The 17,443-nt window shown below is 38.6% G+C and overlaps 1 protein-coding gene across 1 annotated transcript; it reads right to left on the bottom strand.

Annotated features, from left to right (window-relative positions):
- Positions 1–15: 15 nt before the first annotated feature.
- Positions 16–5,466, bottom strand: ddx18 (DEAD (Asp-Glu-Ala-Asp) box polypeptide 18). Its single transcript, XM_073855342.1, has 14 exons — positions 5,290–5,466; positions 4,622–4,783; positions 4,287–4,475; positions 4,035–4,170; positions 3,839–3,939; positions 3,534–3,733; positions 3,339–3,453; positions 3,090–3,229; positions 2,842–3,003; positions 2,603–2,753; positions 1,664–1,779; positions 1,428–1,484; positions 1,165–1,342; positions 16–368 (listed from the first exon to the last, which is right to left on the bottom strand). Exons 1-14 carry the CDS (start codon positions 5,399–5,401, stop codon positions 223–225), a joined length of 1,965 nt encoding a protein of 654 aa, XP_073711443.1. The 5' UTR covers positions 5,402–5,466; the 3' UTR covers positions 16–222.
- Between the last annotated feature and the right edge of the window lie 11,977 nt (positions 5,467–17,443).

Here is a 17,443-nt window from a genome sequence, read left to right as displayed (position 1 = left end):
TCAGAATTCACAAGAGATGTTTCCATGTTTTATTTTCAGCTGGACCAGTAACACGAAAAGTTTAATAGGGGGAAAAAACTATTATATAACAGTATAATGGCCTCTGAAAAAAGATTTCTGTACAGACATGGAATGCAGACCAACAAAGGCGTGTTACACAATATTACAATGTAGCCTGATATCAACTCCACAAAGATCAGAGAAGTGTCTCAGGAAAACATCTCAGCGTGAAAACTGCCTTCTATCTCCTTTGCCTTTGTTGACATGTTTGAAGATCTTGGCCTTGTGAACGTTCTTAGATTTCTGGTATCCGAAACCTCCTCCACCTCCTCTCTTCATCATCTTCACTCCTTTACTGCTGTGGACATCTGAGAGAATAGCGGTCAAGGAACACAGATACACAGTCACAGCCCTTAAAACTATAAAGCCTTAGTAATATGACAAAGCAAGTTCCCAATTGTATTTTTAATTGTATAAAGTCTCAGTCTACTTGACGATTTGGTCACTTGGATTAGACAAAGAAAAACATTTTAGTCAATGCATATCTAAGTACAAACCAAATTTAAGATTTTAGATACTACAGATAAAAAAGGAAATCATCCCAGCTATAATTGAAAGTACCTAAAAGTGTAATTACATTAAAGGGGCCATGGCACAAGACTTTAAGATGTCAAATAAATCTTTGGTGTCCTCAGAGCACATATGTGAAGTTTAAGCCCAAAATACCATATAAATAATTTATTATAGCATGTTAAAATTGCCACTTTGTAGGTGTGTGCAAAAATGTGCTATTTTGGGTGTGTCCTTTAAAATGCAAGAGCTGATGAAATTCAAACACTTATCACAATGATGGTGGTTTGTTGCAATTAAAACTTGGATAATGCAGATTAAGGGGCGGTATTATTATAATAAGAGCTCCTTATGACATCATAAGGAGAGCTAAATTTCAACTACCTATTTTTTCCACGTGCTTGTAGAGAATGGTTTACCAAAACTAAGTTACTGAGTTGATCTTTTTCACATTTTCTAGGTTGATAGAAGCACTGTGGACCCAATCATAGCACTTAAACATGGAAAACGTCAGATTTTCATGCCATGGCCCCTTTAAAAAAATGATTTAGTAGCAAAAAAGTGACAAGAGATTGTATAATGCTGAAAGGATACTGAGGTCCACAAAGGGTGGCACTTTAAACCCAAAGGACAATGCCACCTTGGGAAGGTCGAGCGTCTCTACGTTATAAATCTGTTTGAGGGAATGTGAGTCGTAAGCTCTGACATAGGACTTGTAGGCCTCCTGAGCTGATTTATGAAGGTAATAGTTCTTCTCTATCAGCTTCTCCATCTGAAAAAGAGAAAAGCAAATATCAGTCAACAACAGGCATGACAACACAAGTCTTATATTTGCTAAATATAAATAATTTCCTTACCTGAGACTGAATATCAGAGATTTTACTCCAGGAGAACTCAAACTCACTCAGGGGAACCTTTTATAAGAAAAGCATTCGAGAATAAAATACAGTATCTAGAAAGTTCCAGCTAAAATCTATGAAGAGCAGAAAATCATTCTGACTCATCTAGGTAGAAATCAACAATACAAATGATTTATTATATAACTGGCACACGTTAAGGTCGGTACAAAAGAGCAGATGTATCGCTGTCATACTTTAGCCTGTCTGAGGAATCGCAAGAATCCAAGCTCCTCTGGTCTCAAGATCAGGAGGGCGTGTCCTCTGCCATCAATACCACGAGCCGTTCGTCCTACACGATGGATGTACTCCTAAAATGCCAGTGGTAAAGTCACATCAAAATCCAAGTACATATATCCACAGGGTTCCCACACCTTAGTTAACTTCAAATTCAAGGACCTTGCAAGGACTTTCCAGGTCCAATACCCTCAAATTCAAGGACTAAATGTGGGGACACATTTCAAGTGAGAGCAAGGTTACATTGTGTTACCTTTAAAGATACATTGTTACAGTTCCCTTTTGAGGGAACTCGCGCTGCGTCACTGCGGTGACACTTTGGGGACGACTCCAAGTGTGTCTGAATGTGTATATCAAATTTGACCAATGGTGAGGCTTAACGACAAAGACAGGGTGACGCGGGAGCCAGGAAGTATATCGCTATCTGAAATATTGCCAAAGGTGGCGTTACAGGGACTCAGGAAGTATGGTAAGGGAGACACAGCGTCTCGTTCACTTCTCAGGGAACAACAGTTACATACGTAATCAGAGATGTTTTCATGTGTCAAACACAACTATGCAAAAAAGCATTTTAATATGAATCAACATTTGCATACAGAAGATATAAGCATTTAAAGCGAACAGTTTAGTGTGCTTAAAGTCTAGAATTTTTATGATATTATCCTACACTACGCAGGGAATAAAATGTTTTTTTTCTCCAGAAAACGTCTTGCATAAAATATATTCAAACACTTTCAATGACCTGTATCTATGCATGTATATTTTCAAAAACTTCCCAGGGCCTTGAATTTTTTCCCCCAGATTCACAAACGCTCAAGGATTTCAAGGACCCGTGGGAACCTTGATCCATATGGCTAAAGATACCAAAGAAATAACCAAGCAGGAAGGACTGTACTCCTTGGGATCATCAGGTGGGTCATACTGAACAATCCAGTCCACCTCTGGGATATCCAGACCTCTGGCTGCGACATCAGTACAGAGAAGAATCCCAGAGTCTGCGTTACAGAACTGGAAAAATGTGGTTGTTCTCTTTGTCTGTTTCTGCTTCCCCTGGAAGATAAATAATAGATTTAACACACAAACTACATCGCACTGAATTAACCAATCTTATTCACCTCGATGAAGTGTTTTGTCTTACATGAATGGCCATGACGGGCAGGTCGATGTAATTGAGCAGTTCATAGTGATACTTTACAGACATGCAGGATGAGAAAAACACCATGAGCTTCTTCTTGCGGTTCTTCTTCAGAAACGTGAAGAGTAGCAAGAATCGTTTCTCTGAAGGACATACGACATAACCCTAAAATCAAACGAAACACACAGTTATCCTCATATTAACATAGCTGAGTAAGCGTGAGAGATGCATGACTCTGGTGAACGGCTTACTTGTTCTAGTCCTTCCACGGTGGCTGTATCTTTATTGTCATCCACTCCCACATACAGCGGCTCCTTTTTAAGAGAGATTCGTGCAAGGTCTTCCACTTTACGTGTCTGTGTTGCTGAAAATAGCATTGTTTGCCTTTTTTCTGGAATGGAAGGAAAAAAATTTGTCATGGTATAATGCTGTGCATTATGTGTTTTCACCCATATATATCATTATGTACTGCGTTTATCAGTAAAGTCATTAGTTCATACTCGGCAGCAGTTTGATGATCTGTTTGAGCTCCTCTTCGAATCCCACCTCCAGAATCCTGTCAGCTTCATCAATGATCAGACACTGAAGGTTCTTGTACATAAATGCGGGTGTGTTCTGATCCCAAAAAGAGGTCAACTATTATTCATTTACACTTTGGCAGGTATGCCAAAACTGTTATATGTAAGAGGTTTCACCTGCAGGTGATCCAGAAGTCTTCCAGGTGTAGCCACCAAAATATTGACTCCATTAGAGAGCTTCTGTGCTTCAGCTGAGCGATTGCTTCCTCCCATGATGAGACCGTAAGTGTGCACGTGATGGGTCATCAATTCCTTCAGCACACCATACGTCTGCATGGCCAACTCACGGGTAGGTGATAAAATAACCACTCCAGTTCCTAAGAAAACACCACAATAGCCATAAAGTATAGCATTGTATGGCAGCAAGTATAGTACACTTGGCAGCTTTTTTTTAAGTATGTAAATGTATTCAGTACACTTACCATTCCTTGGCATGAATTTGAGTTTGTAGATGAGCTCAATGGAGGGAATTAAGAAAGCCAGAGTTTTACCACTGCCTGTTTTGGCTGCTGCCAACACGTCCCTATTGAACAAGTAAAAACACAAAAATGTGACCATCACAGTAAATGTCAAATGTGTTGTGTGACATCACGGTAAATGTGGTCACAGCAAGCTCACCTTCCTTCCAGCAGGGGGCGTATGGTCTTGTGCTGGATCTCTGTCATGTCTTCAAAACCCATTTCTTTTACTCCCTTCAGTGTATTTTCACTCACAACGCCCGCCAAAGACGCAAATGATGTGTCCTCAAACGCTCCTGAATCATTAAGATAGAAACAACAGATGAGATGTTTACTTGCACATGAAATGATTAACAGTAATCTCCACATGCACAGAAAAGTAGCAGTGACTGTAATTCAGAGATTCTCTGACCTGTCAGTCCAGATGGAAGCTCTGGAAGTTCATCATCTTCCTCTTCATCGGCCGAACCCTCTTCATTTCCATTTTCTGGCAAATTTTCAGGTTCTGCACCTTCTTCTTCATCTTCTGGTATTTCTTTTTCTTCTTCTGACACTTCTGTTGTATGTTTACCTGCCTTCTGCTTTTTAACCTTTTTTACACCTAAAGATCCACCAAGCATACTTATAAATCAGATCAATTGTAATAATCTGTACTTTTATAAGTTGACATGACTATTTTTATTTCGATTAGTTAATGATAAATCAATATTTGGGCCAAGCCACTCAACACTTCACATAAACACTTACTGGGTGTTGAATCTGTACTGTCCAATTTTCTTTTCGTTTTCTTTTTCTTGGTGGTTTGTGAGGGTTCATGATCAACTGTGGATAAACTCTGTTGCGGTTTTTCAGTGGATGTTTGTGTAGTTTCATTGGTCACATCAGATTCCTCCAGCACTGCCTTCACCTCTGTTGGATCAGAAATACACATGCATTAATTTCTTGCTAATAAAAACAACATATATGGATGATGATTTCTGTTTTGAATGTGTCAGTAAGTCAGTATTTCTAAATGAAACAATCCAGGTGAGAATGACAGAAACTTTCTTTATTAGACAAAACTCAAGCTTTTTACAGATCAGTAACCAAAGCCTGTATAGTACAATATAGTTACAGACAGTTGGCAGAATAATGTAACGTTAACTTAACGTTATATAAAGCGAGAGTTTATTAAAAATACATTCGCTTATCATTAAATTAAAAGAATGTGATTCATCTTAACACCCCGACAACATAACTATATTTAACTAAACCAAACTGTTGTTGGGGACTACAAAATAAGGTAAAATAAAAAGATCACCAACAGATCATAAGCAATGTGATAACACATGCTAGCTGAGGCAAGACGCTCTGAGAAGAATCTGAATTAAGTGTGTCAAAAATTAATTCAGACTAACAAAAGACTGAAAACTTACCTTCATCGTTATCTTTTTGTTCTTTCTGATTTTTGAGCAGTGTGCGTTGTTTATTTTTCTCACTTCTCTTATTGAGTTTTTTGCGCAGAATCTTCATCTGCATGTCCGCCATGGCTGTAGACAAACACGTGTGCGCGTGCCTGCGCGGGGTCCTGCGCGCTCAGCTGCCTGTCTGATACAATGCCTGACTAAAATGTTTATGTGGTCCCAGCTTAGTTTATACAAAAAAAAGAAAGTATATAACTGTATAATAATTATATATGTAATAAAACAACCGGCTTAACTTCATTATTAAGCTGTGTGTGTGAAACTTCTTGTGAAACTTATTTGTTGTCTATTCATTTATTTTATTTACGCTCCCTGACAAATAAAAACGAACATGAGCAGTGTCGGCCATAGATATGTATAAAGGCTAGATGGCTCAAGGCGGAGTCCCTAACGGCATCACCTGGCGGCCATCTTAGGACAGGGCGCTCGCTCACTCGTAGCATTGAGTTTAATGGTGCAGGTACTTTTAAATGACCATAACTTGCTCAATTTTCTACCGATTTTCAAACGGTTTGGGTTTTTACAAACGTTATTAACGTGGCTATGATTCTGGATGCTTTAACATGTTTCATGAATTTATTTTTTATTTTTAGTATAGGTATGCAGTGTCATAGGTACATCTTTGACGTTTATAACAAACCAAACCGCCTGAAAATCGGCAAAAAACTAAGCAAGTCACGGTCACCCAAAAGCACCTGCATCACTAAAACTCAACGCCACGAGTGAGCGAGCGCCCCGCCCCAAGATGGCCGCCAAAATGCGGACGCTGCACTCAATTGGCCAGCAGCGCGGACGAGCCATCTAGCCTTTATATCTATGGTGTCGGCGCCACGAGCCGGCGCTAGGGGGCGTGATCCGAGCACTTGAGTCACTGTGCCCCCTTACTTCTCGAAATAACAATGAACTTAATAATTTTAGAAAATATGTGTTGCAAATTAATTCGGTTATACACTGAATATTAAAAATATAATTAATTAAAAAAATGAAAATACTAACTCATAATGCAATGCTAACAAAGTCAGACAGCCAATTATATACACGCAGCAGCCACTACATTTGAACAACACAAAAGTTCTTGAAGCTATTCCCAGTGTTTTGTCTGCACTGAAAGTTACTAAAAGCATGTAAAAAATAGGTCATTGAAATTTGGCTCCCCTTGTGATGTCACAAGGAGAAATACCGCCCCTTAATCTGCACTATCTAACGCTGTCATTTAATGCAGAGATCAGTTTATTTGCATTTTAAAGGACACACCCAAAACGGCACATTTTTGCTCACACCTAGAAAGTGGCATTTTTTTATTATATTTAAAAAGTCTTGTAAAATGTTCCCTTTAAGAGAGTAAAGGAAAGTGAACTCCAACTATATTCATTTATATAGCACATTTTACTGCAATTTCAATTGCCCAAAGTGCTTCACAGTATTTAAAAGACATAAAGCAAAATATCAAACCAATTAATAAAAAGAAAATTAAGACAGAATAAGAGATAAGAATAAAATTCAATAAAAGAGAAACTGGTCAGAGATAAAATGAAATAAAATATATAAAAGCATCAAGAAGCTATCTCCAAACAAGGTCTGTTCTCAACGAACGCTAAATTAAAAAGATAAGTTTTTAACTGAGACTTAAAACCTTCTAAATTTGAGACTTGCCGAATGTGCAAAGGCAAGGCAAGGCAAGTTTATTTGTATAGCACATTTCATACACAGAGGTCATTCAAAGTGCTTTACATAGAAATGAGAAAACAATATATATATAAAAGAGAAAAAAGAAAATGTAGAAATAAGAGATACACGATAAAATCACAATAAAAACAAAGATACATGAGAATTTAAAATAACAATTAAAGAAAATAAATGTGATTTTAATAAAAACAGTTTAAAATGTTAAAAAGAATAAAACAGATGTAAAAATGACTTGAGTTAAAAGTGCAGTCAGTGTGAAGCAGCACAATGCTCATACAGTAAATGCAGAGTTAAACAAATGTGTTTTAATCTAGATTTAAAAGTGTTTACTGTTGAAGCACATCTGATCTCTTCTGGAAGCTGATTCCAGCTAGAGGTGGCATAAGAGAAGATCTTTTTGAGAAAATATGTGGGGAGCGTGTCAAGGCTGCAAGTTGATGCTTTAAGACGTGTTCCACAGTTTTGGGGCGATGACCATGAATGCTCTGTCACCCCTTAATTTTTTTAAGGAGCAGGGAACTGCTAACAGAAGTTTATCTCCTGATCTCAAAGACCTGACCTTATGAGTATGGTCCTTTAAGATGTTGGCGATAAAGCTTGGGGCAATTTTGTGAAAAGCTTTAAAAACCATCAATAAAATTTTAAAATCAATTCTATACTGGATAGGAAGCCAATGCAGAGTAGTGAAAAAGAAATATGGCAAAAGATAAAGCAGCTTCATAGAACTCTGACCTCTCATCCTATTAAGGGACTTTGATAAAACATTTTAAGTCTTTTGAATATAATAAGTAGTGGGGAATTTAAGAATCTACATTTATGAATGAAATAGTTTGCTAATATGACAATGCTATTAAGAAAAAAAATGAACACAGCAGTCTTTGGGTATTCTAAATAAGAAATTGTTGTAAACAAAAAAGCTAAACCATCAACAACCACCTCTTTTTCTATCAACCAGTCCTCAACTGGTATCCAAAACGTGAACTGTGCACAGTAAGTCTTGTTTATCAGTGAACATAATGATTTCAATCAAGTTTCTTCTAAATATTGAAATCAAACTGATAACCTTAGTTTGCAAATAGAATTATCATACAGCTTATTTACTTTGTTTGCATAGCTAATTCGTAATTTATTGTCATGTGTTGTGTTTATATATATGTGGTCTATAACATCGGTTTATCACTTTGGCTCTAAGTGTAACCTCAGACCTTCACATCGTTCATCAGGTAGATTAACATTACTCATATCTAGGAGTAATTATACATGCCACCATCTATTTGTATAATGCACAAGGGCAAATAATTAGTAAAATCGTTTTGCAGACATGTACTCCAACACTATCTTTGACCTTCATTTTTAACACAACTAAATTAACACTTTTGAGATTGCACTGTGGTAAGTTGGACAGGGGTACCTAAAAAGTGGCATGCTGTTGCACAATAATATAAAGGTGGATCTGTTTAAACCCTAAATTTTTCCTTGGGGTCTATATGACCCCAATCGACATTTCATTAGTTAAAAAAGTCAGTGAGAAAAGATAAAGTCACAAATAAATTTTTTTGACTTTTCCTACATCATCTATCTATACATACACATAAACAATGGGCTTGATTTGGTTGTTCTGAAGGTATGTAAAAAATGTTTATTAATCTGGTATTTGGGTCAATATGACTCTAAATGGGAAATGCAAATGTTTTTATTTTTTCCAAAAAATATCAATAATTCCAGCATAAATCTGAAAAATTCCACAGACAAATTCAAATCAATTCAATTTCATTTCAATTTTATTTATATAGCGCTTTTCACAATTATCCGTTTCAATGTATATCTCCCAAGGGTTTTTACCTCCTAGGACTTTTTTTAATTCCCTGGCTAAAAAGTTTGGGGGTTTTTTCTCCTAGGGGGTTTTTCAACCCGGGGAGGCAGCCTTCTTGGGCTTAATTTAGCACCCTCTTCTTTACGTTACATTAGTAATACACTTATAATGTTGATTCATAGCCGCAGCAAATTTAGCTGCTCGTGCTATCGTGTATTATGTTGTGCTATCTGTCGATTTTCTGTGCTTTCCACTGATTCTATTAATGTAAAGCTGTTTATTAATCTGGTCTTTGGGTCAATATGACTTTAATTGAAAATAAATGGGAAATGCAAAGTTTTTATTTTTTTCGATTTTTTCCAAAAAATATCAATAATTCCAGGATAAATCTGAACATTTCCACACAGAAATTCAATTCAATTTTATTTATATAGCGCTTTTCACAATTGGTGATTGTTTCAAAGCAGCTTTACATTAATAGTAGCAGTGGAAAGCACAGAAAATCGACAGATAGCACAACATAATACACGATAGCACAAGCAGCTAAATTTGCTGTGGCTATGAATCAACATTATAAGCGTGCCTATTACTAATGTAACGTAAAGAAGAGGGTGCTAAGATAAGCCCAAGAAGGCTGCCTCCCCGGGTTGAAAAAACCCCTAGGACAGCGGTTCCCAAACTTTTTTTCCTGCGCACCCCCTTCTATGTCCCGACCGGGTTGGCGCACCCCCAAACCCCACTTCAAAAAAAAAAACCTCGCCATAAAGACTCATGTTTAATCATGTGCAAATAACCAGGGGTCGGTTGCACCAGTCGGACGTAAAGAAGTTGGGTGTAAGTCCTACGTCGGGCTTAGCTACGTCTGACATTGTGAAAAATATTTACGCCTGTTGCACCATCTGAAACTACGACTAGACGCAGCTACGCTCAGCGTAGATGATGCGCGCCCCCGTGTATGCGTTTAATATTTAGACGCCATTCGAGTTTACTATGGTAAGAAACGTACACTTACTGCCGCCAGCTAATAGATGACATATGAGAGCTTTCCGCATGTTTACAGTGCGCTCTCCCTCAAGATGCGTGCGTCACGTGCAGACCCATCAAACACATTCACAAAAGCCTTTACAGTTCGCACAAAATGTGTATAATAGTTTGCAGATTCATTATAACAGCTCAAGTTTCAAACAAAATTAAATGAAAGGTTTTAATAAGTTCTCTACAGTGTCTTTGTAAGTATTTATGTATTTTATTATAAAAATTAATTGCCGGTCTCTCTACCATGCATGAAAGCACATTGCTCGCGTATCCTGTGCATTAGACGCACCCATGTCTCGTCCCATTTGATTATTTCTATTTTTGCCATAGAAAAAAGTCTCTCTCTCTTGGTCCCTCTCCTCCTTCGTGACTAACAACTTTATCATAAGACGTCCCACTTGACAGTTTCCCTGATTTCAGCCAGTTAAGCATATTTATAATATGGAATGAATGAAACGAGTGGACGCGCATATAGCGGCTGCAGTGCATAACAGAAGAACAGTGCGTAGAAAAAGACAGCAGCTGTCTTCTACGTTTCTATCAAAAACTAATAAAGTATAGTTTTTATTTAAAATTAAAGGGATTACAAAGGAAATGTTTACTGTTCATGTTTTTTATTCATTTATTGTATGGAAAAATCCCACTTAAAGAACCAGACCGCCATTAGATTTTTCCACTCGCGCACCCCCCGGTGGCAGCTCGCGTACCACACTTTGGGAATCCCTGCCCTAGGAGAAAAAACCCCCAGACTTTTTAGCCAGGGAATTTTAAAAAGTCCTAGGAAGGAAAAACCCTTGGGAGATATATATATATATATATATATATATATATATATATATATATATATATATATATATATATATATATATATATATATATATATATATATATATATATATATATATATATATATATATATACAGGGGTTAAATTGGGATTTGTTATGTGGGGGGGCTCTGCGGAGAGGGTACTTTAAGGGGTAACATGTTTAATACTGATGACAGCAAAGCCACTGGTGTGTTTTAATGACATTCTGGACCTCTGATAGGATTTGATAAGTTTCAACTTTAAATCTGTGCCAGAGATTGACCACAAATATTTTATAAAGAGTGTCTGAATTTTAAATTATGCAAATCTATGAGTTTGACACCCTATATCCATTTGTTGCACATGTCATTATGCACAATTGATCAAACTTTAAATGAAGTAAAAGGAATCAACCTCCTTAAATAATTCTATAAGATAGGCTACCCAAAAAGATTAAATTAACAAGAAAAGGTACAACACACAGTACTGTATCATCAACATGTCTAATAAATTAGCAATAGAGATTCCCTATGCTGGTCAGCAGCTAAAACAATCGTAAGGTTTGATTTGTGTAATCAAAATACATAAATGTATTAAACTATACAATGAGTTATATGAAGTGTTATCCAGTTAACATACTGTAATTAGATGAATGACATACATACTTTAGTCCTTAACACGTTTCTAGTCTTCTATTAAGTTTCCTCGACGTGGGCACCATTATTAGGGGAGACCGGGGCTGGTTGTCACACTGCTTATTCCAGACATACTACACGGCACTGTGGTACAATTTTGATATCAATTTGTTAGCCTTTAATAGCTTACTCATTTGCACTTGAAATTTTGCTGAGCAGACACAAAACATTGAGGTTAGGAGACAATTTTTTATTTTTATGGGTCAGAGTACATTTTCATGTTGGTGTTGTTTTTGTGTTGAGATCTTGTAGGATATTAGTCATTCAAAAACAAAACACTCATTAAAAAGCCAAAAGTAGTAGCTTTATTTTGAATCATCTTTTAGCGATCAAGTTAAAGCCGTGTGGCAGCTAGCTTAGCATGTTTGTCAAGAAGTCAGTTGGGGATGGTTGTCACATAGCTTGTGGGGTTGGTTGTCACATAAGAATATTGGACATGTAGACCTTTTAAGACTGTTTGTCTGTTTGTTTTTGTTTGCTGTTAAAATAAAATAAAGCATTAAATAAAGAGGTTTTAACACAAAAAATTATTTCATTTTATTTTTCAACACAGTAGACAATAGGCCTTATGCCCAGCCGCACCACTTCCTGAACCTCAGCCAGCTTCTTGTTTCCTGTCTGTCATTATTGGTCAAACTGATTAATCCAGGAGTGCCTGACCTCAGTAGTCACAACAACAATAATCAGACACACCTGGATTAATCAGTCTGTCCAATAATGGCAGACAGGAAACAAGGAACTGGCTGAAGTTCAGGAAGTAGTGCAGCTGGGCATAAAGCCTATTTAAGTAACTGATCACCCACTTTAATCCCAGTGTTTAAACATAAGGGGCATTAATAACAACTATCATAGGGGTGTATTCATATTAAAACTTATTTGCAGTTTCTATCTTAAAAAACTAAAAAGTTACACATTATCTTTTCAGATCCCAATTTATCACTGAAATCCTATTGAACCTCGGACAACCAACCCCATACCCTGTGACAAACCAACCCCGTGATGGGGTTGGTTGTCACATTGTGTCAGAGTGTCTTTGATGGTTAATTACTTCCTGTTACAATACAATCGAAAAGTAAAAAGTATACACATTTAAAGCCAAGACTCCAAAGTTTCATTTCATGTAGTAATTACTGCTGAAAGATTTTTTGAAGATGAGCAATTCATGCATGAGTAAAAATTGTGACAACCAACCCCGGTCTCCCCTACCTCTCTCTCTCTCTCTCTCTCTCTCTCTCTCTCTCTCTTGTCTCTACAATGTCAAATGATCCTGTGTGAAAGCGCGTTCTTGAAGTTCCTGAGTTTTTTGCGCGAAGACGCGTTTAAAAGGAAAAGCGCGTGTTTCTGCGGCAATTGCGCCGCCCAATTCGCGTCATTTGCATCGCCCCGTGCGAGGACGCGTCTGATTGCGTCTTTGCATTGACTTTGTATGTAATCTACTCGCGCAAATCGTTGAACTTGCGTTGGTGAGTATGCCCCATAATGAATGGAAACACATTATTCCCTTCGCGCCAGTGCACACGCACCAGCGCAGCGAGTACACACGCACAAGCGCAGCGGGTAGACTGGCATGAGCAGAGCGAGACCTTCAGCCTATGTGCCGGAGCTTAGCATCGGACGGCCCCGGCCCAATTTAAACCCTGTATATATATATATATATATATATATATATATATATACATATATGTAACGGGTGTGTTTTGGGAACTACAAATCCCATCAGCCTTAGTGCTATAAAAGGAAGTGGTATGATTCGTTCTTTCACTTCCTCCTTTGGTCCTTCCGCTAATCCATGAAAGGTAGCTACGACAAAGCTAAGAAAACACAGCGCGATGTATTGCGTAATGGCAATAGACCAGCAGGAGTAAAGATCGTTTGTCTGCAGTTGTATATCAAACACTAGTGATATTAGTGTCAAACATATGAGGCATCGTTTGGCAGTATTAAGGACTTGCTGGTTGCCTGAATATCACTAAAACAAGATAAAGGATGGTAGAGGGATGCACGGTTACCGTTTATTTGATATTTAATTTTCCTTTTAAAGTGTTGTTTCTTTAGGTTGACCATATAAGAACTAAGGTCACAATCAGAGAACAAACCGAATGATTTCTAGTTTATTTAAAGTGTTTATGTACTTCATTTGCAGTACCCACTGTTGCTAATATTGGTTTTTGTTTCCTTTTGTAGATTTTCATTTTGACCCATCGGTGGCTGCGGGGTTGCCTTCACTGGTGGATGATGGTGTGGTGGTTTGGTCACTCTTATGTCTTTTTCTTTAGGTCTGCAGTGTGATTTGCTGTGAGTGGATTGCAGTGCGAGCACATTTGTCTAACACATTATCTTCACACGAATAGGTAACCTGTGGCCATCCGGGGGTCGCTCTGTTTTATTTTGTTTTATTTCTTTTGATTTCTTTGTGGGTATCTGCATTGGAGATTTGCGTTACATCCTATTGTCTCTATTTGTTTGAATAAAAATGTTGTTGAGTTAAAACTTCACCACTGCCTTGTGCCTGGTCATTTACCACCTTTTATGGGGTACCTGTAGGTTACAATTGGCGTAGTCGGCAAACATCTCTGTTGGCGAAGGTGGTTGTGAAGTTTTGTTAGTTTTTTTTTAAATAATAAACGGTAATCGTGCATGAGGTTGATCATCAGACTCTGCATCATTGGACTTCACTTCGTGGGACCTCTATCACTTTTTTTTTTCCCTGAACTTTGTCAAATTTGTCAACAGAGATGGAACAAGAACTATTAGACTTGCGGGAGCAGATACGGCAGCTGCAGGCTCAAAATGAGCAGCTGACGAGAGAGAATCCCCCCTCCAGTAGCAATGCTTCTAACCAACGGCCCCCTTCTATGACTAATGCTAATTCTTCATCTCCAGTGTCTTTGAGTAGGGTATTTTATGTTCCACGAGAAAGGAAATGCCCACGGTTTTATGGGAATATGGACTCCACATTAAGCGTTGAGGACTGGACTGAAGAGGCCAAGGTGTGTATTGAGGGCAGGGGTTGGTCTGATAAAGAGAAGGTTGTGTTTTTGCTTGATCATCTGGGGGGGGAAGCTAGAATGGAGATAAAACTCCGTTCACAAGCTACTAGGGAAACTCCAGAATCTGTTTTTGATATTTTAAGAGACTTGTATGGGGGGAAACAGACATTTGTACAACTACAACAGAGGTTTTTTGAACGAAAACAGAAAGAGGGTGAATCATTGACTGAATTTTCCCATGCTTTAATGTCTTTAATGGACTTGATTCTTTGTGGTAATCCAGAAAGTGTTCCGAACTCTGATAGGGTTCTTCGTGATCAGTTTATGGAACATGTTCGAGATGTCATGCTGAAACGTGAATTAAAACGATTAGTACGGGAGAAGCCATCTTCTACTCTACTGGAGGTTCGAAGTGAAGCTCTTAGGTGGGTGGAAGAGGGAAACGGGGAAATAGCTGCTTCACGTGTTCAGCCATGGTGCAATTTGACTCAAGGCCGAGTAGTTGAGCATGAGCCTAAAGTTAAATTTCATGAGTCTACAGAGTTAAAAGAGGTTAAAGAGATGTTGAGGCAGCAACAGATACAAATAACTGAACTTACCCAACGTTTTGATAGTTTAATGTCTCAAAAGAATGAGTTCTCTGTTACCTCAACTAGACAAAATAGTTCACGACGATGTCTTCGTTGTAATAAGGTTGGGCATATAGCTAGACATTGTCGACAACCTTGGCCTATAGAGTCGAACCCTAGAACACCCCAAGTAAATGTAAATGAAACTTCAGTGGAGGAGCATGATAGTGTGGCATCCCCTACAGTTCTGAGTCAAACTGTTAATAATAGTGAAGTTTCACAGTCACCCGTCTGCCCTACTATTTTACAACGTCTTGTGGGCAAATGTCCCATTGTAACTGTGCATATGGGTGGGGTTGAGATTTCTTGTTTATTAGATACAGGGTCAATGGTTACTACTGTAACAGAGTCATTTTTTGAGAAGCATTTTCAACAATTGGGAGTAGATGTACTGAAAAAATGTAGTTGGCTCCAATTAAAAGCAGCTAATGGTCTTGAAATACCATATGTGGGATACTTGGAAGTGGACGTGACCGTATTGGGGCAAACTCTTCCTAGACAAGGTATTTTGGTTGTGAAAGATCCTGTTGATGCTGGGTTTCATCAGCGGAAAGAGCTGACCCCAGGTCTTTTAGGTATGAATGTGATTGGTCAATGTTATAATGATCTATTTGAAAAACATGGCACAGCACTATTCTCAGTCCCACAGGTCAGGCAGGCAGAGATAGGCTGGAAAGATGCCTTGTCTCAGTGTCAGCGAGCAGATGATGCCCCTTTTCCTGGATTTATTGGTTACGTGAGAGTGCAGTCCCTCCATCCGGTTCAGATTCCAGCTGGGACCATGAGGTTAGTACCTGCATTGTGCCCTAAGAGTATAAAAAGTTGTACCACCTTTGTTTTAGAACATTTAGGTCCCAGTGATGGGGGGTTGCCTCCTGGGGTGTTAATATCACCGGCCTTAGTTCAATGTACACAAGGTATAGTTCAGATACCAGTGGTCAATGTTGGTACAGAAGCTTTATATTTGCCACCAAGAATAAGATTGGGTAGTTTGGCTAGTGCAGAGGTAGTTATTAAATCAGAACAGGACATTGTGTTCAAAGCAGATTTACAATCTGACCCTAATTCAGTGATTGTACAATGTCAAGCCATTACCATAACTTCAAGCATTGATGTTCAAGGGCTAAAATTGCAGGGGCTGTCAGGGACTGAGGAGGAGGCAGTTGGGAGATTATTAACAAGATATTCTGATGTTTTTTCTAAGCATGATGGTGATTTGGGGTGTACAAATTTAATTGATCATCAAATCCCACTAGTGGATGATACACCAGTACGTCAGCGATATCGTAGAATTCCTCCCAGCCAGTTTGAGGCCGCAAAGGCACACATTAGGCAGTTGTTGGACAGTCAAGTCATTAGGGAGAGTTGTAGCCCATATGCATCACCCATTGTGTTGGTGAAGAAGAAGGATGGCTCACTGAGGATGTGTGTTGATTATCGCCAGCTCAATTCTAGGACTCGCAAGGATGCCTACCCCTTACCAAGGATAGAGGAGTCGCTTGATGCCTTGACTGGAGCAAAGTGGTTTTCGACATTAGATCTGGCAAGTGGATATAACCAGGTGCCAGTAGCTGAAACTGATCGTTTTAAGACTGCCTTTTGCACCCCATTTGGCCTTTTTGAATTTAATAGGATGCCCTTTGGATTATGTAATGCCCCAAGTACTTTTCAAAGGCTAATGGAGAGAATTTTTGGCGACCAGAGTTTTCAGTCTTTATTGCTGTACTTGGATGATGTGATTGTTTTTTCAGCAACTGTCGAGCAACATCTTCAGCGACTTGAGTTGGTGCTAGAAAGACTGCGACAACAGAATTTAAAGATAAAGCTGAGTAAGTGCCATTTCTTTCAGCCAGAGGTCCGTTATTTGGGGCATGTGGTCTCGTCTACGGGCGTCAGTACAGATCCGGAAAAGACATCTGCGGTAGCTAAGTGGGTTCGCCCGAAAAATCTCCAAGAACTTCGATCCTTTCTCGGCTTTGCAAGCTATTATCAGCGGTTTGTAAAGAATTTTTCTTGTATTGCTGGACCCTTGAATACGTTGGTGGCAGAAGTGATCAGGGGAAAGAAAACCAAGCGGCCAAAGATTGATCTAGGGACTAAATGGACTGAGTCATGTGAAAATGCATTTCAAACTCTTAAAGCAGCTTTAATCAATGCCCCAGTGCTAGCTTATGCTGATTTTAGTAAGTCCTTTATCCTGGATATTGATGCAAGTCACCAAGGTCTAGGAGCAGTTCTATCGCAGGAAGAGGGAGGCAAGTACAGGCCAGTTGCATTTGCCAGCCGAGGTTTGCGACCCTCAGAACGTAACATGCAGAATTACAGCTCCATGAAACTGGAATTTTTGGCTCTAAAGTGGGCTGTTACTGAAAAATTCAGAGAGTATCTACTTGGCCAGAAATGCCTGGTGTATACAGACAATAACCCACTCAGTCATCTGCGCAGCGCAAA

This window comes from Misgurnus anguillicaudatus, chromosome 17 (assembly GCF_027580225.2).
Source record: "Misgurnus anguillicaudatus chromosome 17, ASM2758022v2, whole genome shotgun sequence".
NCBI lineage: Eukaryota > Metazoa > Chordata > Actinopteri > Cypriniformes > Cobitidae > Misgurnus > Misgurnus anguillicaudatus.
This window is presented reverse-complemented; position numbering and strand designations above follow the sequence as displayed.

Coding starts and splice junctions, on each gene's coding strand:
- ddx18 (XM_073855342.1), bottom strand. CDS start 5,401: ATGGCGGACATGCAGATGAAGATTCTGCGCAAAAAACTCAATAAGAGA. Junction 4,171..4,286: donor GCTTCCATCTGGACTGACAG/GTCAGAGAATCT, acceptor TTAATGATTCAG/GAGCGTTTGAGGACACATCA. Junction 3,004..3,089: donor CCGTGGAAGGACTAGAACAA/GTAAGCCGTTCA, acceptor GTTTGATTTTAG/GGTTATGTCGTATGTCCTTC.